This window comes from Pseudopipra pipra, chromosome 1, assembly GCF_036250125.1.
Source record: "Pseudopipra pipra isolate bDixPip1 chromosome 1, bDixPip1.hap1, whole genome shotgun sequence".
NCBI classification, from domain to species: domain Eukaryota; kingdom Metazoa; phylum Chordata; class Aves; order Passeriformes; family Pipridae; genus Pseudopipra; species Pseudopipra pipra.
Window position 1 is genome coordinate 93,263,070 of NC_087549.1, and position 27,937 is coordinate 93,291,006.

General features: G+C 36.2%; 1 protein-coding gene and 1 long non-coding RNA gene across 2 annotated transcripts in view; one reads left to right on the top strand and one right to left on the bottom strand.

Annotated features, from left to right (window-relative positions):
- The window catches only part of CDKAL1 (CDK5 regulatory subunit associated protein 1 like 1), a 411,527-nt gene that overhangs the window by 179,422 nt on the left and 204,168 nt on the right, over nt 1-27,937 (top strand). Inside the window, exon 9 of the mRNA XM_064665704.1 lies at nt 7,209-7,312. Within this exon, the coding sequence (XP_064521774.1) occupies nt 7,209-7,312 (104 nt within the window). The remainder of the gene's footprint in view (nt 1-7,208; nt 7,313-27,937) is intronic.
- LOC135419391 (uncharacterized) lies at nt 849-19,262 on the bottom strand. Its single transcript, XR_010432968.1, has 3 exons — nt 18,633-19,262; nt 4,242-4,333; nt 849-3,576 (listed from the first exon to the last, which is right to left on the bottom strand). It is a non-coding gene; the product is annotated as an uncharacterized LOC135419391 (long non-coding RNA).

Consider the following 27,937-nt stretch of genomic DNA (forward strand, 5'->3'; position numbering starts at 1 on the left):
CTTATCAAACCAATGGAGGTGCCTTTTCTCCAAATTCCTTTTGCTTAGTAATTAGTGAGACATTACCTAATAAAGCACTGGCTTCAAAGCTCTTCAGAGAACAAAATTATAATACACTTTCTTGCCATTTTGCTGAGCATGACGTGGGTTGCAGAATTAAAAAAAACATCATTTTGTTGTTGCATTCTACTTTGAGAAAAGTGTGTACAGTCCCATGCACTGTATAGTATTGCTTGAAGTGCCATCCTGTTTTCTGCTAAAACTTTTTTGAAAGACTTTTTTTTTTTTAGGCTGGCATTGCACTTTCAGAGCAGAATTTTTATCGGAGCATATTTGTCAAATAGTTGGCTGCGAAGGTTCAGACGAGTCCTGCTTTTCTCAAATCGAAAGTGTTGTAACCTTGAGTGCTATGTAGCATAGCACCTGTGGCTGGTGTCCAAGCTCAGTCTCAACAAGCTGGGATACTAGAAACAGTATTTTGTAACAATGTTGTTTTCTGCTTAGACTAATTAGCCTTCATGAGATACAGGTTGCCACTATTTCAAAAGTATTTTAAATCCTGAATACTTTTAAAGTGCAAACATCCTCTAGTGCCCCAAATATTTGACAGGAAATTATATTCCCTGTCATTGTGGATTGAAAAGCTTTGTTCTAAAATGTGCAAACTTCAAGCAAAAGAACAGTTTCCCCCCCAAAAAAAGTCAGGCATATTAGGCATGCCTTTTTTTTTTAATTTTATTTTTTATTTTCTTGTGAATTACTTTTTTTTTTTCCTCCTGATCCATTTGCAGTTATTTGAGGGAATTCAGAAATTTTGGAAGTACAAAGTAGACTTCATAGAGGCAGAATACTATGAAATATTAATGTCATTTAATTCTATAAATATGGTATGATATTTAACTATAAATATAGTGTAAGTGCTGTTCTTAGGTTGTCAAAACTTTGTAGCCTAAGGAGAAAAATGTTTGTAGAATTCTACTAGCTCTTGTTTAGTAACTTGTGACTAGTATCCATCTCCTTTTCATCTGCTGGGAGTATGTATTTCTCATCTTTCTTTTGCTCAGTCAAGCCTGCAAGGGGAGTTTTCTCTTTATTCACACTACAGAGCATTTTTACCAAAGTTACATTTGATATAAACTCTAAAAGTATCTTATAAAAGCATAAATCTCTTCTGCAAACTGTATTTTGAAACAAGTAAATGACACTCCCCTTTCAGGAAAACCACAGTTTACTAATACAAAATATTCTTGGCCTGGAATTATTGAGGCTGCCTAAGGAAGTCTGATGGTAGATACAGTGAGATGTTGTGGGAGACAGTGATGAGCAATCTTTCCATGTTTATACTGATGTGATGATCATGGGCACTGCACTACTGGCAGAATTTTGTTATTACTTTTTTTCAATCGGGTGAACTTCATAAAATCTTGAATATGTATACCTAGTCCAATCTCATAAAGGCTCACATTAGTGTTTAGTCTGAATTGTGATTAATGATTGTATGCAAATTTCTAATTTGTTAAACTCAGGACTGAGGTTTGCTTGGTTTTGGTTTCGTTTTTTTTCACCAGAATGATGCCAAACAGGAATTTGACTAGGTTGTTACCAAGCAAGAATTTACTGGATTATTCCAGATATTAAAGGAACATTTCCCCAAAATTAACCACTTGCAGAGCAGCAGTGATCTTCTCTATCATGTGACACTGTTGCAGCATTCAGCTCTCCCATCTTGCTCACAGATGTCTGGTCTTGATCAATCACTTTCAATTTGAGTGACATGCACACTAATGGCTCATTAAGATCTGTAATTGAGTTGTTTTCTCATTCTTGAATGGAAGATGTTTTATACTTTTCATATCTGAGGGTGGAATCCTGTCTTCACTAAACTTAGTGGCACAAGTCCCATTAAGAGGAACCAAGATTTTGCTCCTCGTGTCTGTACCTCATTCTCATCTGCTGCTGAAATCCACTGATTAGTCCCGCTCAAGGAAGGTCTTTATTTGTCTGCTGTGTCATAAGCATTCTTACTCATAATTAGTTCCATCTGCAAGGGGTAGCCTTTCATGTTAAATATGTGTTTTATGAGCAATATTACTGTTTTGAAAATGAAGACTGTGGTTAATCTAATGCACAACTTGAGCACATACTAGCTAAACAATGTGAATACCACTGTTACCTATGTCTACAAGAAAATTTCAGACACTTGACCAAAATGTTGATGCTACACAGTTTGGTAACATGTTCAGAAAGTTTTTAATAAGCCACATGGTAGTAATTTATCTGTGAATAATATTTTACTTTGCTGTGAGTAGTTCTGTGTGTTGGCCATATAGCTGATTAAAGGTTAATAATGCAAAGCAAAAGGTTAATAATTCAAAATACCTTAATCTGTTTAGTATGTTGGAAAACCAGGACTCAGGGTTTTTTTCTGGAATCACTATAAAATTTATCCAAAACATACTGGTAACTATGAACACAATGATCTTTAATTATTTTTTCTAGAAATGTCTGTGATTTCTTTGTGCAGAAGAAACCTTTGACCTGTATTAATATGAACTAACATTTGCAAACCAGCTTTAAATACTTGAAGAAGGCTTCCAGTTTAAACACAAATACTCTCTTGCAGCTCCTAGTCCTATGTATTTGAGCAATAGCCAAATTGTAGGGTGATTTTTAGGGAGAGCTTTACCTATTGGGCTGATGATCCACTTGCTGGTGAATGCCACTTAGTAAGAAGCAATGCTCAGATTCTCAGAGTTCCCAACAGCCTTTTTCCACTGCCTGTGGTCTGAGTATGTGACAGCATGGGCATATGAGTAATTTGTTGTGCTGGAAACTTGCAGTAGAGGCTGGCTTACTAGGGAAAAAACCACTACAGAACTTTCTTATGCTTATGGTTTGGTTTAAATTTCTATTTTCAAGAATTGGTAATTCTCAAATCTATGAAAAATGGTTACTTCAGCATTTTTACAAATAGTTGCAACCTGCATCTTTTTGTTGGTCAGCTGTAGCCCAAAAGATTATTTCTTTTTCCAGGTTGGAATTAACAAATACGGTACAAATAAGGTTTAAAAGTTTTGCCTCTTTTGATTTACTTTCTAAAATTGATCTTTTTCTATGTTACATCTAAGTCTGCCTCGTTTCGGTTTTGTTATATAATCTCTTTAAATACCAAAGAAGATAAAAACTAAGTTATGTAGGCATTCCACAATACTTTTTTATTATAGTAGGAATAAGTTAACTGGTGCAGCAAAACTTGGAAAAAAATTTGCTTCCAAATCCCAGCTTTCAGCTCCTACCCAAGAATAAATCAACAAACGCCCTGAAGTTGTAGTTAAAGACCATAGTAACAAAACTCTTGGAAACACTCCCACATAATACTATGAATATTTGGAAAATAATATAATAATACCATGAAAATGTGGAGAAATAATACAATAATACTGTGGATATTTGGAAAATATCTTCCCCTTCTTTCTTCATACTTCTTGCTCCACACTTCCATTCTGTCTTTATGACAAAGTTTATTGAAGTACCAGAGAAGAACTGCTGTTACTGTATGTTTTCAGGTAGCCCAGTCTTGTAGGAAAGGAGCATTGAAGGAAGATGTGAAACTTATCCTCAAGGTATAAGTTTCAGTACTTAGTACTGTTACTTAGTGCTTAATACTTCTAGTGTTTAATACTCTTGCTGTGCAGCTTTTCGAATACTGCTACACAAATACAAAGCAAAATACGTAGTAAGGAAATATATGATTTGTGCATAAATTGTAAGGAGAAGAGAGAAAGAGGTAACATGCTGTGTTTTATAAACGCACTATGCATCATAAGGAAACAGAAAAATACCATGTAAATAGCATAAGTAATAATTTCTGTTGTAAAACAATACCAGCTTAGATTTTGTATTTATTTAGATCTATTATACAGGAATAAATTTAGAAGTTTGTTTTAAATAACTTACTAACATTATAGTTTTTTTGAATCTTATGATCAATTGACACACTTGAAAGTCTAAAAAAAGCAGTGTTTTCCTCCAAGATGACAAAAAAAATTGTAATAATATTTTTATTGGAACTCACTTTTACACCAAACTTGTAGTAAATCAGAATTTGAAAATTTCAGTAAATTATCAAAGTTGTTAGTGGTGGTGGGGTTTTTTTGTTGGCTTCCCCCCCGCCCCCCCAAATCCCAGCTTAAATTTAAGGGTAATAAATTCGTGCCAAGAAATAAAATCTTGATACATACCTACATTACTGATGGCTGACAGAATTCTGTGGGTGAAAGGGAGGATGTTAAAGTAACCTGGATTGTCACCAATTAGATCTCTTCTTGATGACCTGAGAAGATTGAGAAAGTAGCTGGTAATGTTATATTCTTTGGAGAAAACAAAGATTAGTACAAAAATCATCAGTGTAAACCACACCTTTTTGTGTTGGTTCTATAAGGGCAGACATGTCCACTGTGAAACTGATTTTATGTTTCCTTGAAACGAAAGCAAAGTTGAGGAAAAAACCAACCGGACAACTCTAGAATGAAAAAAACACCAAAAAACCCCAAACCTCAAACCTAAATCTGTGGGTTAGCCTATATAGGACAAATAATTATTTTTCTTTACTTGCTTTGCTCTCTTGTCATGAAAGTGGCTATTGAAATGCTAGAGGATTGTTTGCCATCTGCACTGCTGGAAGAGCTGTGAGGAATGTTGCCTTTTAATGCCCCTGCCAGGTCCCTCTGCAGCTGCGGTGCAGTAACCAGCACCTTGCCTTAGTTATCTTAGGAAATAACATAACACTACTGGTGAAAATATGGAGAAAATAATACAATATTGCCTGTGAGCTGCTCTTGTGAAGGGATAAGAGTTTGCTTGCAGTCTTTGGCCATCCAGTTGAGTCTGTTTTGCCTAGGACAGTACTTGGTACCTGATCTCCCCATCTGTATGTAGACCCCTTCTTCATGTTTGCTGCCCCCGTCCCGCTGAGGGGGAGGGGAAGCCTGGCTTTTGGCCCCCACTGACACACAAGGCCAGGCTACCAGAGGCAAGCTTAGTAGTGCTCTTGAGGACATGGCAATATGCAAAATCCATCTTTGTGTAGCTGTGTGGAAGAAGGCTGCTTTAACTGAGTGAACGATGTAGAGGGCAAGGAATGTGACAGTGGGATGTCTGGATAGGAGCCTGCTTACAAATGAAGTGTTTGGTTGAATGGAGAGTTGTGCTTCAAAAACAAACAAAAAAAGAAAATAAAGAAAAGGGGGAAAAAAAGAGGGAGACATGCTTTGCAACCCTGGAAGAACTGAAGGAATTTGAAAGAGTTGTGTATGGGGAGGAGGATGAGAAAGGAGTAATCCGTGGGCTTTGAGGGAGAGCCTTTTGTGGCATACTTTAGATGTTAGTGACCTAGAAGAAAACGTTTTTGTTTGCTACACAGGTTACATAGAGAAAGCATAAACCAATTATCTGCTTACGTTTTCTTAATTTCAAATACGACCTTTTAATCAGTCTTCAGATCTTGTACAATGAAAGCTTCTGATTTGCAAAGGAAAGGTGAGATACATCTGATGAATAAGTTGTGTTTGGGTGGGACTGAATCGGTTATTTGGAGCAAGTTGTAAAGGTTCAGATTTAGGGATTTTTTTCCCCTATTTTTAACAGACAACTGGATATTTTACTGACAGCCTTTTTTGTATATATTTTTAGTTAATGGAACCATTGCTGTGGTTAAGCAGTATATTTTAGTTTTCTAATCTAAAGTAGATTCTAAAATCAGATATTTGGGTCTGATAGACAGGAAAAATAATAAACATATCCAGTCTAACAGAGACAATCACAAACTATCTAGATGTTCTCTGGAAGAAAATAAGACTGTTGAATGGAGAAGGTAATATGCAGGGGCAAGAGGGCACCTAAGCAAACATTTTGTGCAGTGTTTTGCCCTATCTGAACCACTGCTTTTGCAAATGAAGTAGAACTAACATGTGAGAGCAGTCTTTGTGAAGGAAAATCTTTAGAGTTTGCAAAGCAGTAATCATCTAATCATGGAGATGCTAGACATTGTAAGAGATGAAAAAATAGATCCAAGCAGTAAACAGTCTTGTAGCTGATGCCTTCATCAGAACCCACCTGGTGCTATCTTTGCCTTTTCAGTATTGTTTTGAAAGTTCTATAGTAATACTCCTGTAGTTAGAACATTCACCTTGTCCGGCACCCAAATGTTTTATTTGTCCTCTTTAATGTCTTTATTGGTGACCTGGAGTAGGGGATCAAGTGCATCTTCAATAATTCTGCAGATGACACTTAAGGTGGGCGGGGGTGTTGATCAACTGGAGAGTAGGTGGCTCACTTTGCAGAGGGAGCTGGGTCAATGGGCTGAGGCCAATGGTACGAATATCAAAAAGGTGAAGTGCCAGGTCCTACATATGAGTCACAACAACCCCATGCAAAAAAAAAGCTGTAGGGCAATATCAGCTTTAAAAAGGGGAGAAGGAAAAAAAAAAAGAAGCACAATAAGCTTCTTTTAATGTTCTGCTTATTGCGTTCATGGCACTACCAGGAACCAAAAGCTAATCTAAGAAAAACTTACAACGAGTGGTAGTTTTTGTTTGCTTTGATTTTCCCTCCTTGTACTTCGAATTATTCTACCTTTACTATATTGTCAGGTAAATTAAAAGCATTCACATTATTCTTTCATTATCTTATAGGACTTTTCATTAGTTCCCCAATCTCTTGTGCCAAGCTGTCTTTCTACTTGATGATTCTGCCCTTATTACGTTGTTTTGTTTATACAAGCCAAAGGAGAGAAGGAAAAATTAGCTGAAATGTGTTTTCAAAAATACACGCTGTTTCTAAAATCTACCTGAAGCCTTTCAGGACTTATTCGGGTTGGATCTTTTATATAATAGTGGGATTGGAAGCCTGAAGATTCCTCTTTAGTAATGGACGATTATTAACCTATGACTTTCTAAAAGTATGTGAATTCCAACGCTTGGGTTTTGTATGTGGTTTCCACTGATCATTTTTTCACCTTCTGTATAGATGTGAAAGAAGTTAGGAAGGCAAAACACTTTTCAGACTATTTCACTGATTTTAAAATGGAATACTACTATTTTCTGGTCATAGATACAGGAGCTCATTTTTCCAGATGTACTTTAAAATATAGCTGTGCATGTAAAAGTTTTCTCGGTTAGAAACACTGAGTATTTTAATTTTCTAAACAGGTGTCTCAATGCATGTACCTACTGTAAAACTAAGCATGCCAGAGGAGATCTAGCAAGTTATCCAATTGAAGAACTAGTGGACAGAGCCAAACAGTCTTTTCAAGGTAAGGAGTTTTATGCCTACAAAAAAAGTCAGACATTGAAACATCTTATTTTCACAGGTAATGATTGTGATACATTATGACTCTGTTACCGGACTGATGTTCTTAATAGTCATAGCTGTGTCTAGCAGTGCCTTTGTGGTAGAAAGCCATGCTTTCATTGTGATGTGCACCTCTGTTTACAAAATTTAGTCCCACTGTAAGGAATATTTCATTTTCATTTTAGGATTGCTCAAATGAAGTTCTATGTAAGGAACTTTTTTTTTTTTTTTTTTTTTTTTTTTTTGTAACAGAGGAACTGTAAAATTTGGTCATTTTACTCTATCTCTGGTTTCGTAAAGAGTAAGACAGTAACCTATTTTCACTCAACTATAAAGTAAATTTCATGAGCCTCCCTAGGATTCTTAAAACCCTGTTTAGGGATACATTGCTTTTTCTGGTAATGGATTTCCAAGAGAAGTTCTGGGATGTTTCTGAGAGTTATACAAAGCCTAACAGCTTTTAAGTTTACTAGAATATTTATAATGTCACGTGGATTCAATCAAACATCAAAAGTTTTTCCTGCAGTACACTCTCTGTGCCAGTATCTGCCTAAAACTCATGTAAGTCTGGTAGTTACGATAGCTTTATTGTTTCTTAATATTTGTTCTTTAAATTTTGCCTGTGTTTCAAAAATACAGATTTCCAAATGATGCCAGTAAGAGGCATTCTGGAAGATTAAATGTACATTTTACAATACAGAGGTAATTCTGCTGTAGCAGCTCCTTCATTTTCTGTATCAAATACTTTGAATTGAAAGCAGAGCAATGAATGCAACATTTGATGTCCCATCCTCTTTACATGTACAAACTACATCCATTGGGTTTTGCTTATGGCTCCGAGTGTTGCAGCTGTTCTAGTAAGAAGTAGGTCTCCAATGATTAAAAGTGTTTTTAAATCCATCCTTATTTAGAGATCCATAATGAACCTCATTAATGCCAGTGATGAACTTCTGGCTATTTCTATCAGTAGTATTCAGGGAACAGATCTTTCTGTAATCAAAGCTCATGTTCATAAATTCTAATTTCTACATTATCCACACAGAAAGTTCTCCTTTAAGATTGCAAATGCCTTTTTCTTTTGTTAAAAGCCAAACTCCTCTCTTAGGTTTGTAGAATTAATGCTGTCATTGCTGTGGATTGGATTGTCTGTTAGGATAGACGGGAATCCTGTCATGTGTCAGGTTTCTTGTTTAGTAGCACAATTTTCTAAAACCTGTAGGCATATTATGAAATGGTCAGTAACTGAAATACAAGATGTGTAAAAACACTTATTATTTTGGTGGAGAAGAAGTTCAGGAAACGTTTCAGAAAGCTAGAAGTACAAGATGGGTGATTTTGAAATTGATAAGTAGTCACTAAGCAGGAGAGAAGCTGCCATTTATAAGTAGCATAAGAATAATGTTATTCAGATAGCACTACACAGCTGTTGAAAAATTCTGAAGAAATTTTGGACTATTCAGCAAGGAAATATGGCAAAGATAAGAGAAGATCTGGGCAATATAGTCAGGATTATGATCTTTCTTAAGTTAACTATTTAAATTTTATTTAGATTTATGGTATGTGTGGGAAAAAAAAATCAGACTTGTCTGTCCTCTTATAATTGTGTTTATATGCCACAAAGTCCACATTATATTACCATAAAGATGTATTTACTCAATATAACAAGAAAGAATACTGGAGTTTTATTTGTCTTTGCCGACAATGAATGTGAAATTTTGGAAAGTACTTTTAACTTCAAGTATTGTACATTTGGATTGAAAAATCAGTAATTCTATTCATCTGCTGCACTTTGGCCTTTATTATAAATATTGGCTGTTTCAAAATAACTTGATTTCTAATGGAAAAAGTTACCCTTAAGCTATTGTTTTGAAATTTCTTGAAGAAATGCTATGACATGTCTCACAGCAGGTATCTCCAGGGAGTTCTATTCTTATTTAGCCTTACATTAGTACCTCTGTTAGAGAACATAAGGAAAGAAGCAAGTACTGAGTTGTAAAATGACAGGCTTTGGCTCCAGCTTTCACATACTTAGAAACAGGGATGAAATAGTCAGATACTTAGTTTGCAGTGTATGGAGAATTTACTGCTGCCAGCTTGCTGCAGCTGGGCTGCAGAAACTTCATCAATCAAGTGAAAGACTTAAGCAATTCAAAGTCATTATTCAATCTCTTGCTGAGTTACTGAGCCACGGTCTCTTCAACAATCACTTCTGTTTTCTCAGAAGATGTGTTGCTGAAGCTCTAGTGAAAAATGCAGAGAGTTACAGATGTGTGATGAAAAGTTATTCCGCTTTGGAATTGTTGTTGGGAGAACTCAAGTATCTTAGAAGAACAGCAGCAAAACAGTATGTGATTATTTTGTATAACTGCACGATTGAGTCATATAAGAAAAGAGAGACTGATGTTGTTTGCAGTGTTTAGTATGTATATATTCCTGCAGTACACAACTTGATAGGCTCGAAAGATGGGATGTTTCCATTGTGGAACACACTGAAAATGGATTAGAAGACCTGTATTTTGGGACATTTTATTACAGGCCCATAAATCTCAACCCAAAGAAGTTCTCTAAAATGCTTTATTCAGGTGATCACACTTTGGTAAGATTGCAGTTAACATCTAGAAGCATCATTTCTATCATCAGTATGTTGCCAGAACTAGCTTTAGTGCTGTGGTCAGATACTCCCAATTTTTCTTCACTCACTTCTGTATTGCAGCATCTGGGTAGGATAACTCTATGCAAGAATTTCCAAGCTGTAGGATATGCTGCATTGGTTGTCTGCAAGCCATTTCAAGTAATTAGTGGACCACTCTTGGACTTCCATAATATGGTAGATAATAGTATGACATCTGTGTGACAGCAGCTGTAAGGTGGTGCCTGACAGCATCACTCTTTTTGATGTTTTTCTCCAAGATGACTTCTGAAGATTTTTGAAATTCTTAGGCTTTTAAGTCAAAATTTAGCTCTGTGACTTTATTTAGCCTGGTGGGTTTTGAGAGTTTTGCATACGTGACGTAGGTAAGTAGGCATTTATTTCAGTATACTTTAGGGTCCAAACCTTAATCTTTTTGGTCAATTTTTAAAATAAAAGATCAATACTCAGCTGAGAATGGTAACTAGATGACAGCAGATGGTGGAGCTGTAATAATTTACAAGAGTGTTCAGATTATTTGTATAAACATAAACTTGATTTAAACCAGCTGATTAAAAAGAGGTGGCTGAAATAGCCGTGATTGAACAAGTATTAGCCTATATCTTGTAGATTTCTAACCTCTGAAATAAGTTGTTTTTCTTTTTGTATATTATTGTAATATCTTAAATTCAGTGTAATGTGCACAAATAGTGTGTTGTAGGGTTCTCGTACATGCTGCATACTTTCTTAATACATTGGACTAAGTGTTAAAGTGTACTGAAATGGAGGGGTTTTTGCATACTTTGTATGGGTCATGTTTCCTGTCTGACCTCCACAGTAGTTTTGAAGTTACAACTTCAATAATTCACAAAATTTCATTGACAAAGTAATCTATCTCAAATTGAAAGTAGTCTATTGAGTTTTTTTCTTATTTAACTTTAATGTTTTTTCTGTAAAGTTCAACTTTTAGTAAGTAGTTAAATTTTTTACATGGTCAGACTTGTCAAATCACAATATATAGCAGACTTGTGTAAGACAGCTAGTAATAGAAAAAGTATTGTGAAATACAGTGAAGTGGTCTTTGAGTAGAGAACAAATGTCTACTGTAAGGTTATTTATGCAATGAGTTTTTCTATAGCTGATTGTACAGCACTTTCTTTGGCTCATCAATTCACGAGTATGTTTTTTTTTCAAAATGTGCTGTGTCATGTTCAATGCTTTATTTTAGGGATTGCATTTACAGTTATGAGAGGGCTCTTTCTTTCCTTCCCAAAGCTACTTTATATATAACAGAGTGGTTTTGCTTAGTATATGAAGTGGAAGGCTGGCATAGCTGCCATTGGTGAACAGTGTGCCAAGGAGACACAAAAGTTAAACAAGTCTGAGGTTTGAATGTTGTGTGGAGTGGTGTCCTGGGATGGCTTTGGATAAATTGTAGGATTTTAAGTTGATTTTCTTTTTCCTTAAGCAGGATTTCCATGATCATGAAAGGATACCTAACAGAAAATGCTACCTAGTGATTTGTAAAACCTACATATTGTGAGAGACTTTCTGAGCAAAGATAATACTTTATATTGCATGCAATTTTTTGCCCATTCAGCAAACTAAATTAAAAATATAACTATTTTTATGGAGTTAGCTGTTATTTCTTTCTAGTTTAGAATGAAAATCTTCTGCATTTACCAGTACAAAACTACACTTCTTTAGCATTGCCTGCCTGTTGCAGGTGGCAGGGAATATACTGCTATTAAAATATACACTCTATAATTACTACTATATTAGCTTATTTTATGGTAGCAACCAGGGTGCTCAAATGAAAGTCATATCTTGTTGGGAAACACTGTTTCTCAAACTATGTGGAACAATTGGTCCTGGATGGATAATTGTAATGGCAAAATATAATTTATTTTTATTCCAATATTCTGGTTAGGAAATCTTGACAACATGTGACATTACAAAAGAGAAGAGTAGCAATAAAACTAGGAGTTTTGGCTTTCATTACTTATCTTTAGCAATTATCCCTAATCTGGTAGATCTTGGAGTATTGAGACTTTAAAGGAAATTCACGTTAAATATTTTTCTCTCTACAAGTTTACTGGAAGCAGATGTTCATTCATAATGATAAGAATTGATTTCATATAATGTGACTGGTTTTCAGAACTTTTCAGATCACTCTGAGCTGTACTGAGGATCTTTGGTTTTAGTAGTTCTTAAGAAGTACTGTCAAGACATTCTGCTTTATTACCAGTAGCTGTTTTGCACCTGCACAACTACCAGTTAAGTTCTCTGTATGATTTCAGAGCAGCTGACAGTCATTAAAGGACAAATATTAAGTATCAGCAGTGTTTTTAGTTTCCTGTTAATTAGCAGAAGCGGTACCACATTAGGATGCTTAGGCTACGCTCTCAGTGGTGGGTTTGGTCTCTGAACATGCTGACAGGGAATGGGTGCCCAGTTATCCAGATGGAGACCTGGGCTGTGTACTCATGGTCCTTCTAGAGCTGAAACTAGCACTGTAGGGAGAGCAGTTGTAGACACAGGTCTCACCTTGACGTGATAGAAACACTGGGAGCCTGGACACAGACCCAGAAGTGAATAAGCTGTCTTGGTTGTTTAAACAAGGCCTTTGCCAATGATCCTAAGCCTGCCCCACAAGGAAAACTTACTCATCTTAGTTCCTTGCTCACTAATGTTTTTGCTCTCTAAGTGTCAGTGTTCGGTTAACCAAGTATATGTACTCCTATTACACCCACACTGACACTTCTGTGGTCTCTCAGCATTATCAGAAGTCAAACATTTTTTCCATGCATCTTTGTCTAACTTTTATTTCCTTTCAACTATCGTGAAAGAAATGTGACTGTTCTTCCACGCTAGCCACGGGATGAAGAGACTTCGTTGAGCAACATGTTGGATAACAAATTCAAGACAAAGAAAAGTGCACTGCTGTTACCAACTGATGTCTGGGAACTGAGTTTTTTTAACTTCCTGAGAGGAAGGAGGAAAATGGTGACAGTGTTTTTCTAAGGCAAACCTCTTCTGTCAGCCTTTCTACTGACTTGTAGGGAAAGTAGACTTTATTCTAATATTGCTCCTGAAGTATAATTTGAAATTCCATTCCAGGGAGCTTGGGCTGCTGTATTTGAGACACTTTGATAAACAACCTCTCTTTGTTTTTCTGTGCTTTTTGGCTATAGCTAGAGAGCTAGGGTTTTTTGTTGTTGTTATTAAGTTTATTAAAATTCTTTCTGTATTGTCTTTTGTGTCTTATGAATGTATTAAGTTTTTTTCCTTCTGACCTTTCTAATTCATTGAACACTTAGGCCAAAGTAAATATTTTGGTACTAGCCTGTCATTTCGTAGAGTTATATGGGTTAGCATAATGAATCAGTTTTCATTGGCTGCATGTAGTTTTTTCTAATGATCCTTAAAGAAAAAGATATAATTGCAATCCATCAGTAGTGATTAGAAGCAGTGTCTTCAGGTGTGTAAGAACTGCTGTGTAGCAGATGTTTCAGCACACATAAGCAACATTGTACAGCAAAGAGATATTTTTAAAGGATAAAAATGTCTTTTCATAATAGTAGATTACAATATCATGGATATTTTCAAGCTTCTTTTGAGTAAGAAAATTAGAAGTTAAGTGAGCTTTCCTCTTGGCACTGAACAAAATTCCCTACCATCTTTTTTGCACACTTCTTTTATAGAGTCAAGTTGACAAAAAAGTTGCTGTTATTTCTGTTGTCTTCTGCATGTCTTGTTGCATAAAAAGTTCCTTCACATTATTTTAAATTGTACTTCAGAAATGTGGCAATTACATGAAGTTATTGGTGTCTAGCTTTTTTCCTCATTGCTCTCTCCAGCTTTCTGAAAAGGGAAGGGGGAGGTGCTGATCTCTTTTTTCTGGCATCTAGTGTCAGGAAGCATGGGAGTGGCTCAAAGCTGCATCCCTCAGGGAAGGTTTGGACTTGACATGAGGAAATACTTCTTAACTGAGAGGATGCTCATGCCCTGGAACAGGTTTGCTACAGTGGTGGTCAATGCCCCGAGCTGGTCAGTGTTGAAGAAGCATTTGGACAACACCATTATTAACATGTTTTAAAAAATTGCCTCCATTCATTTTATTATGACATTTAAAAAAGTGTTAAAATGTATCTATGTGGGTTTTATGCTAATCCTTTATTTTATTAAAAATAGTTGTGTTTAAAAAAACCAATTTTCTCTGCATGTTTTTACTTTGTTTTGCATGTTTTTACTTGGTCTTTTGCAGTTAGAGTTGATGTCTCCTTCTGAGATGGCCAGATGTGAGCTGACTTTGAGCCAAAAGCCGTGTAGCCATTCCTGTGCATTTGTAGTGTGTTGTGTGTGCAGTCAATCCACTGCTGTCAGAATGCTTCAAACCTATTGCACATGCTAAGTGATAGACTCATGCAGAATAAATTCGGTGTTTTCAAGATCTTTTGCCAAAGGCTGATCACTCTGCAGTGCACTTGCAGTATGTTTGATGTTGTCATCAAAATATTAAACATACTGATCATCTCTGTGCCCTCTGGCCACAGAGGATTCTGGGATTCACAACGTGCCACTGTTTTTCACAGAAACGCTAAGAATCAGCAGCAGGCTCAGATTTAGTTTAAAATGTTGTTAGTATTTTCATTAAGGGTGTAGACCATGGCATCTTCTAATTTTATAGTTGCCAAGAACTTTCAGTAATATAATCTTGCTTTCATTTCCTTATAACTCTGTCAAGCTTTAATTGATACTTCTGGTTAAGATTATCTAGTTATTTGAAAGAATTACGTTAGGAAAACATGTTATTCATGACAGGTTTAGAAACCAGAAAAACTTTTATTATTGAAAAGTTTTGGAGGCCTTCATGCCTTTGTGTGGTAGATACTTTGCCTCAGGTCACCTTTTTAAAAAAAAAAAATAAATTTTATGCCTGGTTCTAGTGGGTTTTGTGGAAACTCACTTGATTTTTGCTGGTTAGATTTTATAGGCGTACTCTATATTATATCAATATTATATGATTTCATGCCTTTTTTTTTCCTTTCTGCGGATCTCCTGTGATCCTAGGCATCAGAAACAAGGAAGGGAAACCTCTGTCTCTTTTGCTTCATGGTGTTAATGTCTTCTTCTGCTGTTGATAGAGGTTTTAATCCCTTCAATCCATTTAATTGTGCATATTGCAGCCTCATAGAACAATCATGACGTAGGAGTTAATTTGCCAAAAAGTCATGCCCATGCCTCCATTAGGACACAAATGAATCACACTAGCTTTTGCAAGTATGCATTGTAACATGCAAAACTGTAACTGGGCCATTGCTTTGCAAGGAAAACCACTTTGTCACTCTTTACCATTTGTATAATTCCTTCTGTGTAAGTACTGTGTACCTTTAAAAAAACAAAACAAAACAAAACAAACCTGTGGCCCCAAAGAGCTTGTAATGTTGTGATGTAAACAGCTGAAGAGAAATGCAGTAGAATAATACAATATTGCATTCAGGATAAAAGTGCTTGGTCAGTGTATTTACTACTGTGGCATTGTCCGGATTCTTGTGTGTGATGGCAGAGGAAAGTTTGTTATTTAGGAAAGATTGAAGGAAGACAATGCAGTAACAAGGAATGGTCATTCATTTAATGCGGAGATATCCCCCTAGAATTTGCAAGAAATCATGTTTACATGAAGATTTTCATCACGAGTCAAAGTCTCTGTGTGCTGGCTTGTGTTTCTGAAAGTAATGTTTTCCCCTCCATGGGGATTATTATGTTTGAATAGCTTTAAATAGATTCCTTGGATGCTTCGAAGTGTTGTTCTTATCATGGTTGTTGGTTCCAAAATATAAATCCTATTAATGCTGTAATATGAAATAAAATGCATATTTTTTGAAAATCCAGACAATTGTTGGTCTAGGATATTGTCCTCTCTTTTAGTGTTTTCAGAGGTACACAAGCATTGTCCAGAAGATAACTTGCCAGATGTATTGATGCTGTTGCCAAAATGTCTCATAGCATGACCAGATTACCTTTTTGTCTCCATCAAACCTAGTCTAGTAATGTTCCGTTTTTATTAAGTCTTTTTGACTGTGCAGGGGTTGTTGTAGCTTACAGTGTTGGAAATAAGATTACAAAATGTGTGTGAACGGTTATTTTGCATGCCTGACTAAGACTTCTACAGACAATAAGACTCCACTAATCTCTTAGCTTTGGCAGTTTAAAGAACCAGAAAAGTCTGTTTCAAAAAGGTTGTATTTTTTTTTCTTCAGCAGAAAGAAAACTCCAATTTTTGGTCACATTTGCTCTATATAATTTGTTCTTCTTATTTTTTTTTATTTTTCTACTCAAATATTTGCATTTGTGCTGTTTAAATCCTTGAATGGCAGCCAGTCTGTTTAATTTTGTATCATTATGAAAAAAAAGCACCTTTTATTTTTGTTTGAAATAAAAGTTTAATAGAAAGGAGCCAAAGCAGAGATGTATACAATTAAAAATACTACTTCATCTTCAACCTTACGCTATAGTTTCAGCTGTATTTTAAGCAACCATTACAAGTAAAAGGAGCATTTCTTGGCCATCTCTATTCCTCTCTTCCCTTCCCCCTCTCCCCTTTTTTTTGTTTTTCATCCTTTGCTCAGGCCACCTGCTTTCTTGCTGAGAGACTGTTCCTTGTATGAAGCAGGCTGGGGGACTGATGTGGGGTAAAACTGAATGCATTTTTAGAAACCTGAAGGGGTGACATTAGTAACTGAGAAAAGTTGAATCTTCCCAGATGCTGACATTATAGAAGTACAGTTCTGCAATGTCCCAATGGAACTAGACCTTTGGAGAAAGGCGTTGGAGGGATGTCAGGAAAACTAGGTGTAGTGATCTGCCCAAGCTCTTCTCTCATCACTGAGCTGCTTTTTCCTATGCCAGTTTATGTGGCTCGTGGGATAAGAAATGGCCCTACAAACCTTCATGTGATACTGGACATACTGGGGTGTCTTCTCTCCTCCTCCAAAGGCAGGATATGCCTTAACTGGGGAAGGGGAAAAGTGAGAGTTGCAACACACTCTTGTCTTCATGCTTACTAATAGCATGTTTGGCTAACTTGTGACTTCTTGAGCAGAGCTCATGAATCTGATGTTTCCTTTATATTTTTTTTTGTTTGTTTTAAACAAGAGTAGTGTATGTTATGCTCTTTCCATGCTTATTCAGTGGAACAGCAGCAGATGAAAGCTGGATAGCATTAGTAATTTTATTTATAAATTAATTTTTGTTAAGTTTGCATTATTTGAAATGGAGTGTAAAACATGAGGTTCAGTAATGCCACAGCTGTTAGTTCAAGACTCTACCAGGCCAATAAAGTTGGGTTTGTGTGTATTTAGTCTTGAGTTTAAAAACAGTTAAATTAAAGCATGGTCTATCTTTTTAATTGATTTTATTTTCAGGAAAAGGAAAATTTGTATCTTTAATTTGGTTTGAAAATAAAAGTTTGGTTCTATGTGGCTACCATGGGTGTACTGGATTTTTTTTCAGTATTTTTTTTCACTTGTAAATATTGATTCAACTTTGGGAACTTGTTGTGTTTCTTTGAGAATACACATTTTACTCATGTATTTACTGCTGATTTTTTAAAACCTGGACTAGAAATATTTTCAAAACATTATGAGAGTACTATCATGCTCAACCCTGCATTCTGTAGTGCAATCAGCTATTTGGATCTTTCCATAGCTCCTGTGAAAATATCATGAGCAATTTCTACTGTGAAACAGATGTGGTGACCAGAATCCAAATTGTTTATTTAACAAATCTGATGCACTGTGTTTCACCAGGCATCTACCAAGTACAGTATAGGTCATCTTTAATGTGTCCAAAGGTAATTTATCATAATGCAGCAATGATTTCTTTTATCATTTCGTGAGTAGTCTGCTCCTGGATAGTTTGGCCTTCTGTAGGAACAGGTGTTAACCATTCCGTGTTAACCACGGAAAGATCCCACTCACAAGACTAGTCAAGAGGATATCTTCTGCTAACTTTTTTCTTTCTTTGCCATGGGAATGTGAAGGAGAACACTCCTTTCTCGGAGCATAGGAGTTGTAACAGAACTAGAGCCTCTCGGAATGAAGTTTGCACACTATCTTGCTGCATTTTGGTTTATGGGCTAAATGAGTCCTGTCATATGTGCCCCACTGCCCCTTCTACTGCAAGATGAGTGATCAGCCACCTACTTCTTAACATGAACAGCAGTGCTAGATATCTCAACACATACAAGGTTTCAAGGCCTTAAGTGAGACTACCAAAGGCTACGTTCAGAACAAATTGCAATGGGATTCTTAAGTTCATAATGTGGTGAAAGCTGAGAAGCTCCCTAGCATAGGACATAGTGGAAGTTTGCCTATTTGGAAGAAGAATCCCTTTTCTTTAAATAATAACAAATCTTACAGAGGGTGCTGCAATTTGCTAAGTATTCAGCAAATAACTACTGCCTGTGTTTATATTCTCCACTAAGCATCTTGTGGGAGAAGACACTAGGCTAAACTGACTAGTGGTCTTACTCATGACTGGTTTTAAGCTGTATTTCAGCAAGTAACTAATTTTCCCCAGTTTACTTTGGGTAAAGTGTGCCTTATAATTTTAGTATTGCTCTCTATCACCTTTTGTGATGAAGGTTTACCTTACAAGTCTAGGTTGGGTTTTGCAGTACTGATGGTCTTGTTGGTATGTTGTGCAGTACCATTGTGACTCAAGGCCATGTCATCTCCATATCTAATGCTAATATAAGATTGAAAATGTTAAGATTAATATAATAGCAAACTAAGAGCTGTTTTGATCTGAGATAACTTTCTTCTGAAGATCTTTAAAAGTGTTATGTGATGAAATGAAAAGGGTGCTGTTTACAGAAGCAAGAGACTTCACCGTCAAGCAACTCAACTCGCAGCATATCTCAAGTGTAAACAAGTGTAAGTTTGGCTCTTTTCATTAGACAAGACATGGCTGCAGTTTTTCTTGTCTTTAAACCATCTTACATGAACAAGTGTCTGATGTTCAGGAATTTGATTTTATTATTAAGATCTACGGAAATGATAACTGTTGCTATTTGCACTGATAAATCTTAGGAAGCTCTGTGGCCTCTCTAGTCTAAAATCAAAGCAAACAGGTCTTAAAATGCACTTTTGAAGAGTTTTGTACAACTTGTTCAGATGTTAGAGAGGTGGCTTTTATTCAGTTTGGTTGTAGGTGGAAATAGATTAGGAGCAATCATGATGAATGACACAGAATTTTTTTTTCTGCAATATCGCCCCATGAAAATGTGGGACTCCTAATGTGCACACCAGGGTGTCTTGATTGCTTTAAATATATGCCTTTTCAATGCTGTGTATGTTGTTCAAAAGTACTGAAATCTGAAATTCAAATATTGCATGTAAGTGAGGTGTAAGAGCTGTCAGTCAGGGTTCAGAATACTCCAGAACCTTTAGGAAGATACCTGTGAGGACCAGTTGTTTCTGCTTTAATTTAGGGTAACTGTATTTGTGACCTGTTCATGGTTTGTTTTCATATATGGGCCTAATGTCCCAAAGCAAAAAGGAAAAAAAATAATGTTCTTATTCCTAGTTTATTTGTAAACCAGGTCAGATACCCTTGATTAGCTCTCAGCTGGAGCATAATTTCAATCCTGACAGATTGAACCTAAACAGCAGGCATTTTTCAGATCAGCCAGAAGATAGGGAGAGAAAAATAAAAGCTATTTCCAGTTCACAAGCAGTACAACAGTGCCAAATAAATCTGCAACTGTTAATGAATAGCTATTTCAAATATTTACAGGAGGCAAAAGAAAAGAAGATTGGCATCCAAGGCAGCTGTGCCCAGGGAGAGCTATTAAAAATAAACGTGATAAATGATGTTCAAGTGCTCGTAGAGCTGTCAAATATCAGGGGTACTCAAAAGTGGAAAGTGTTTATGGCCATGCTGCTAGGCATTCTGGACAGGGATATTTTTTCTCAAATTTTTTGCAAAACTAACTTAGCAGATGAAAAAGCGAGAGAGAATCTAATGTAAAATATTCGAGAACTGGGAACTTTTTGCTACATTAAAATACACAAGTTCTTATTTGCTTTGCATGTTAAAAGAAATAAAATTCTTTTATACATTCAATTATTTCCTCACAGAACTAATTTCTTTAGTCTTGATTCTTAATAAAAAAAGTGTGTTGGGAGTTTATGCTTGTAACAAACCCCATTACTTATTTTTATTACTCTTTCAGTCTTCTGTATTAGTGGATGATAGTGATGAAGGTCTATTAGTTTTGCATTGATTTTGTATATAACCTGAAAAATTGCATATACATAGTAAACTGTGAACTTCACATGTTTCTGTACCCATAGATTTTTTTTTTCCCAGATTGTCTAGAAAGTATTTTTATATCAATTTTTATTTCTGAGTTTAATGTGTGTCAGTCATCTGGAAACTTTTTAGGAGAGACATTTAGTTTTTTTTACTCCACTGTGAAACTATTTTAACAGAAACTGTCCTGTTGGTGACAAAAAATTGATGCCTTATATGCTGGAGATATACCAAGTGGAAAGGACGTGAAAAACATGTCATGACTTATAGGATGCTCTAGTACAAATCATGGAGGTGTGGGGGGGTGGGGTGTTGTGTGAGAATATTGCTTTCTTTCCTCTTGCAATTTATTTTTCCTCTTTCAAAAATGAATTAGAAAAAATGATGCTAAAAAACTAATTAGGAAACGGATGCTAAAATACCTTGTCTTAGAAATAAGTTCAGGTCTTGTGTTTTAGGGATAAGCAAACGTGGAGTACATGTAACAAATGTATTTTCACTGAAACACTGGAGCAGACCCTTGTGTTACAGTTCCATGGATTGCACTGAAATTCACTGTGAAATGGATATTAGCTCGTCTGTCTGGATCTGTTGTGGAGAACAGGCTAAGTAGTGTCAGTTTCTCAAATTAAGTGTCTGCTGATATCGCAATGAAGAGGAAGAAAACATTTGAAAGCATTTCATTCCTTAACCTGAACATGTCCTTCTTGTTATGAAAATGGCTTAATGGTTTCCTTCGAAAGTAAGTTTTAGCAAAATCTGCCAGATCCACTTCTTATCAAATTGTGGTAAGAAGTGCAGTGATGATGGAAAAATGGACCTCCCCAAGCCTGAAAGTTTGCCTCTCTTTTCCAGTTTTTATCTTTCCCTAGAATGGCAGATGTTAACCTTTCAATATACCATTTCATAACAGCACAGTTTCCTGAAGTGATTGAACTCTGTATTGGTTTCCATCGTATCGAGGCGTTTCACGTCACAAGGCATTGATTTGAAAGTTAACACAATGTTAGATATTAAAATGATTGTAGCTGTCATGGCCCAAAATTATTTCAGCTATCCTAAGTTAAGCATGCCTGTTGCCTGATTTCCTAAATGTATCTCCTGCTAGTTAAATTACTTTTATTATTTCAAGATTATAATGCTGTGTTGCATGAGGTGTAACACCTGAGTCACTTTAGAAAATTAATGTGTACTGTTAAGTGAAATTTTGAGGTGTACCATGTAAACCAGGCCTCAGAAATCTCTGAGACTTTTTTTGGTAAATTTTAAAGGTGAAATCTGAGTTGTCTGTGTCACTGTTGAAAAGTCCATGTGGTTGGAGTAAGCACTTTTCCTCTACCTAAGTAACACTGCCCCCCAAGAAGGGGTATTTCATTTGGACTTTCCTCCTCTGGAATTGGAACGAGGTGTTCTCTCTTGACTAGATTTTTTGAAGGCTTGTTTTGTGGTTAGCTCACCAGAATCTAGATTGCTTAACCTTCAGTTTGCGGTGAAAACCTCAGAAATTTCCAAATTATTTAAGGAAAGGAATAAGTAATGGTTAAGAAAATGAAGCTGTTTGGAGAGCAGCATAGATATGTGTATATCAAAATTAAATTTGCTACATGTAGATAAAACATACGATTTTTAATCTGTATGAGTACTCTGCAGAGCAGAAAAATCCAGTTTCCCAGCTGCCTTTTTTTTTTTTCCCCAAACCTCTTTTTGGTTGCACAGTAGGAATCCTACTCATTACCAGAGTAGAGCTTTTCATTGGGTTTGAATAAACAATAAGCTGACAGACATACTTTTTGAACAAAAGTTGAGCATTAGTAATAACACTTCTTAAAAGATTTAATTTTTAACATGCAGAGTCTCACTGGAAGACAGCCACAAATACTCATAGCACTCAGAGAGATCTGTCTAATGCAAGTAATATGTAATACTCTTCAAACAGTAAAGTTTACCTTTATATATTTAAATTAAAATATGTGTGGACTACATTATTCACATGAGCTAATGTTACATTAGTATGTGAAGAAGTGCTGAGTACTGTTATTTGAACACAGATGACATGAACAGAATTTTGTGTAGAACACATTTTATTATAACAAAGGAGAATAAGTAGAGCTTCTGGTTGTAGGATATGAAAGAGGAAGGGTTAATGAAGAGTTCAGGGAAGTTCTGTTTCATTATCAGTAGAGAAGACATTCTTACTTAGAAACTCTGGGGTTTTTAAAGACCTTCTGGTTAATCTATGGAGGTGTATTTCATGTTCACTGGAAATACATGTGCTTGCAGACTACTTCAGGTAATTACCTAGAATAAATACATTTTCTGCTAAACCTTGTAAATGTCAAGTGCATTCAACGACTGGAAGCGTATAGCCGACTTATCTTTTCTTCCTACTTCAGTGCTTTCCAGTTTCTGCAAGTAGATTTTTCTGTCTTCCATACAAGGAGAAGCATCTTACCATTCTTGGGTGTGGAAATAAGAGAGATTCAAATGGCAAGTCTGGACAAAACTTACTCACAACATCATAAGAGTGATTTCTTTGGGCACGCCTGCTGCAGCTCCCCAGTGCCATACCCTTTACTGAAGGCAGCATAGGATAGTCTGTCACATGTGGGAACACTGCATCCAACTGAGCTGACTGCAGTGAAATTACCCAGAGCACTTTTACAGAAGTAATTATTGTCATCCTGCACCAGATTTTCTGCTGTGAAGAACACTCCCTATTGTTTTTACCATTCCCCAGAACTGTTTCTTTTTCCTTCATTGTAAATAAATTAGCACCTGCATCTGCTCGTATTTTTCCCAATGAGACAGAATAAGAGTGTTGCAGAAAACCCTTAGTATCCTGAGCAGAAGCAGAGGCGATAATAAAACTAGCATTAATTTCTCTGTTGCTGTTCTTTCAGAAATCTGTGAGGAGTGGTAGCTGAATGGCCCTGAAGATGCAAGGAGGTGAAACTTCAGCTACTCAGCTTTCACTGTTAGGTGGAAAGTTTTTTGCAAACATGGGCATATAAATTTTCTTTGGGGTTTAATCAACCAGATATCAGTGTTTGCTTATCCATGAGAGTTTGAAGAAGGCGTAAGCGTTGGGGTTTTTTTTTGATGCTTTGTTAGAGCACGATATGAGGCTTTTTTCTGAAGAAGGAGAAATAAAACATAATTTATATCTTATATATGTGTTTGGTCCTTTAAATATTCCGAGCAGTAAAGGTGTCATAAAACAAATCATATTTTAACATTTCTATTCTTCTGTACTCTTCAAAATATCTCTTCACAGCAAATATTAAAATGAAAACTCTATAAGGATTTTAAAGTCATTTTCATGCTTGGCTATTATGAACTGCAATATCCTTCACTGTAACTTACTTTTTAAAGTACCTAAGTAGGTATTATAATGTTAAAATTTCTGTGACATGGGTAATTTTACAGGTTACAGAAATTTTATTTAGATATAGTAAAGTTAGAGCTGTGAAGCTATTTTCTTTCCCATCCCCACTGCAACTCTTGCTTCATAAAGATTTGTGCTCCGTTGTTACATATATTTTAATGCATTTAAAAAAATATTTAATTATTTTATTTGCACATTGGGCTTACATAGTCTCCTTAAGCTAATTGTTTCATTTCTCCAGCTGTTCCTAAATAGCCATTGTGCTGATCAAGCACTTACTTCAGTATGTCCTTGATAAAATTAATGAAAGCATCTGTAGAAGCAGGGACAGCAGCTGCAGTGCCTTATGGAAGCCAACTTCTGCTTAACATTCTGATAAAATAAATAGTTTTGTACTTGTGCTGGAAGCTAATGCTGGCTGGCTTACTTGCAGCATAAAAAGAGTTGCACCTGCCACACAGCTAGACCAAGCACTGAGGCTTGCTGATTACATGTTCTTGTTAGTGTCATTGTTATTGGTAAAATGGGAGTGATGTCATCCTTATCAAACCCTACTGGCACCCTACAGAGTGACAAATAATTTGCCCACTGCTGTTTATCAGCATGGGCCTTGTTTTAGAAGTGACAAGAGTGCTGAATTTTCACAGTTGAATGCTGTACAACTGCAGAGGTGTATGAAAATGAAATGGATTGATACTTGTAATCAGTGTGCATAGTGATGGTTAAGGTGTAATGAAACATAAGTGCACATTTAGGGTAATTATATGTCTACCAGGTGGGGCCCCGGGGCTTTGCCTGTATAGAAATCGCTTGAGGTGACAAATATGTAGGAAGAAATACTGCAGCACCATCTGCTTTTTTCTCATTTCCTCATTAATTCTACTATCCCCCAAGCATGGACTGCACAGATTTGGAACAACCCTTGGTCTGTTCAGTATCTCCTCTCCTTCTAGTTGGGTATAGCCCCAAACACTGGAGTAGATGTGATGCAAAACAGCAGCTCTTGTGAGTAGAATGTATTAATACACCCTTCTGGAGCTCACTGAGACATACGTTGCTTATGTCTTTAACTTCTCTCAAAAGGGCTTCTAGGAAAAACTGCTCTTGTTATATTTTAAGGCAGTAACTAATATTTGTGGGTTTTGTGCATGTATTAGTTGTCTGTACTGATATGTATGTGTCTTATATGGGTGATGAAAAATACTAAGAATTCCTCCAGGCAGGCATCTGTATTTTGTGCTTACTTGAGTGGAAATCTGTAAGCCTTACACTACTTGCATTTCTTCTAAGTATGTAATGGGAACAAATGGTTGGTAACTGAAACCACTACAAGTGTCTTTGTACAGTGGAATCACTGTGCAAACTAGAAAATGACAACTGTCGTTCATTTGTGGTAATTAATATGGGAAATGGGGATGTATATTTTCAAATGTAACAAAGGAATAGGAGCTTGGTGCCTCCAAGGACACTGTTCACACAAGAACATCAAATGTTTCAAATGTGCTGGATATGGCACACGTGCAGTTTGGTTGCAGTTTCATTTAGAGTAGGTTTAATGTATCTTAGATGCCTTGTATTCATCTGCACTTGGTAGCTGATCTGTGTGTATACATTTACTTGTCTGAGAGCATGCAATGTTTTCAAAGCATTTACTGGACCGAGGGCCATAGTCAGATTGTATTTTTGTGAAATGTTTTGTACTTTATATAGATTTTCTATTTTAATGTATCTTTTATACGTCTTTGACATTTTGATTAATCTCAGGTTTTCTCCTGCTGAATATAGGTCATTATATAATTTTGCACTGCTTGTTTCCTGATAATAATAAAAAAAGAACATTACTGAATCTGACTTTTAAAAATTTTAATAGTGTGCACCAGGGTCAGGCTCACACTTGATGTAAGTACAGGGAAGTCAATGGAGTAATACCTTGGATAAGCTTCACCCAGTTTTAACTGGAGCCTACCCTGTTACAGTATTAAAAAAAATAATCTGTTTAGGTATAAAAACAATTCTAAATGTCTGAGGTGGCTCCTGGTAGCTATTTAGCTTAAGTTACCAAACAAACCCAGATTTTAGAAGTTAGTGTTGATTTATGAGGTAAGCACAAAAAACCATCACATCTTAAAGTGATTACTTTGGGGAGAGAAACAATGGAAATTTTAAAAAGAAATGTGTGTGCAAGTAGGATGATAATCTATGCTGCACATACATAGAACATAAAAGTTTAATCACTGTAAACTTTGAATGAAAAAAGTATTTGTGGACGGCAAAGGCATCAGCTTGACAAAAGCCAGTCAGTTCTAAATATTATTAAGTCCTTTATGTCACTTCTGGGAACCCTTGCAGAATGAAAGCATGAGCGATCCATTTTCTAGAATTAATTTGGTGGTGGTCCTTTATCAGAGGAATGCATCAGCATCTCATGGCCTGGTGGTGGATAAATTACCTCTGCAGCCTGTGAGCTGAGAGGCTGTACGACTCTTGGATGTGCTGCTCTTAGTATACTTGAAATAGTTCTTTTGATTAGTGTACTGGAGTATTGTGTTTATCCTGTTGATCTTACTAAGGTGGAACATTTCGTAACACTCAAGGGAAGCAATGAGGCTTCAGGGTTTTTTTGTCCTACTACCACATATATTAATTTTTCTCTCTGTTCAGGATATGGGGTCCAGGATGATTCTTTTGTTCATGCTGCTTTCTCTAATAGCAATCAAAAGACAGATACCATGTTTTATGTGCATTAGTCTTTTAAATGGGCATTGGAGCTGATGGTACTTTATTGTACAGCTGTGTATCTCATATGCTTGTGAAAACTCTGGAGTCCATTTACCCACATAGCTTATCTATGTTGTTATGCTGTTGCTGGTTATAACTTCAGGGACTGAGAACAATGGTGGCATTTTTTTAACTGTCCCCATGAGCTACCCTTAGAATTTAATTTTAATGCCTGGTGTGGACTTGGTGTTCAGTTAGCTTTTCCTCCTTCCTTCTGCCTGTTTCATGCCCAGTGAGGAAGGCCCAGGTGTGTTCTGTTTAGGAACCTCAGCTGAGAAGTAGGTTGATTTGGGGGTGGGGGGTAAGATTGCATTTTTTAATCAGCAATTGAAATATGAAAGGTTTTGGTTTGGGTTGTTTGATTTTGGGGTGGTTTTTTTGGTAGAAAGCTTTACTAGTGAAGTGCTTACTACTAGGCAAGAAATATCTTAAGTGTTTCTGTCCTAAATCACAGGAAGTTCGGTTTTGGGGTGGCAAATAGCAGCACATTTTTTTCAGACAAGACCATAGCTCACAAGATTTTAGTATGTGTGGTTTTTGTCTTTTAAATACAGTTTCTGCCTCTACCTCAGTCCTCTCTGTCATGCCTTCCTAGATAGACAAGTCTCACTCCTGAGAAAAATATCCTATTTTGTCCTTGCAGGCATAAGCCTCTGGTACTGTTTCTGTTTGTCTTCTCTTGGCTTGTGATATGAGGTGGCAACTGTCCACAGCAATGGCATTTTCAAGTTAAATGGAAGCAGCAGCTCTCAAACTCCAGGGATTTCTCTTCTTTTCCATCCTCCAGAGTATATATGGTAGGTTTTTAAAGATCAAGATGAATCCTTTAACTCTGTAACAGCTGATGAAAGAGCCAACAAAAACAAACAAACCTGAAACAAAGGCATAACTTCAAAAGTTAGTTGATTCTAGACAAACTTCTAGCTTGGACTGTAGTGGCTTTCACTCATATAATTTGCATTCTTAGCACAAAAACAAGCTGTTACATTGAAAACTTTCAACATTAGAAATTTAACTTAAGCAGCAAGAGAAAGGGGATTTATTTTTGCCTAGAATCTGTAGGTCATCACAAGTGAAATATCCATTACTGTGCAACTTCTCTGTGTGACTAATGGCTCAATTGCTATAAATACTTGGTGTTGTTAATGAAAAACTTCTTTATATTCGTTTGACAATATATTTAAATTTTTCCGTCTTCAGTAGAACACTTACATGAACAGTACAGATAAAGCTCATGAAATGGTCTGACAATAAGAAGTGTAACCTTTGTTCCTGAAGCAGAGAAAGAACTTCAAAGGTGGTTACATCTGAAACATAGGGCTCTCTTGAGTTTAGAGCTGGATACAAAACCATGGTAACTGTTGTGGTATGTAGTTTAAGCCTGCTCTGAGGAGCACTGTTCTCAGCAAAAGGTGAGAGAGGTTATGATGCCATTGCCAAGCTAGTGAGAGGCAAGGTATGTGTGGGAACAGGGA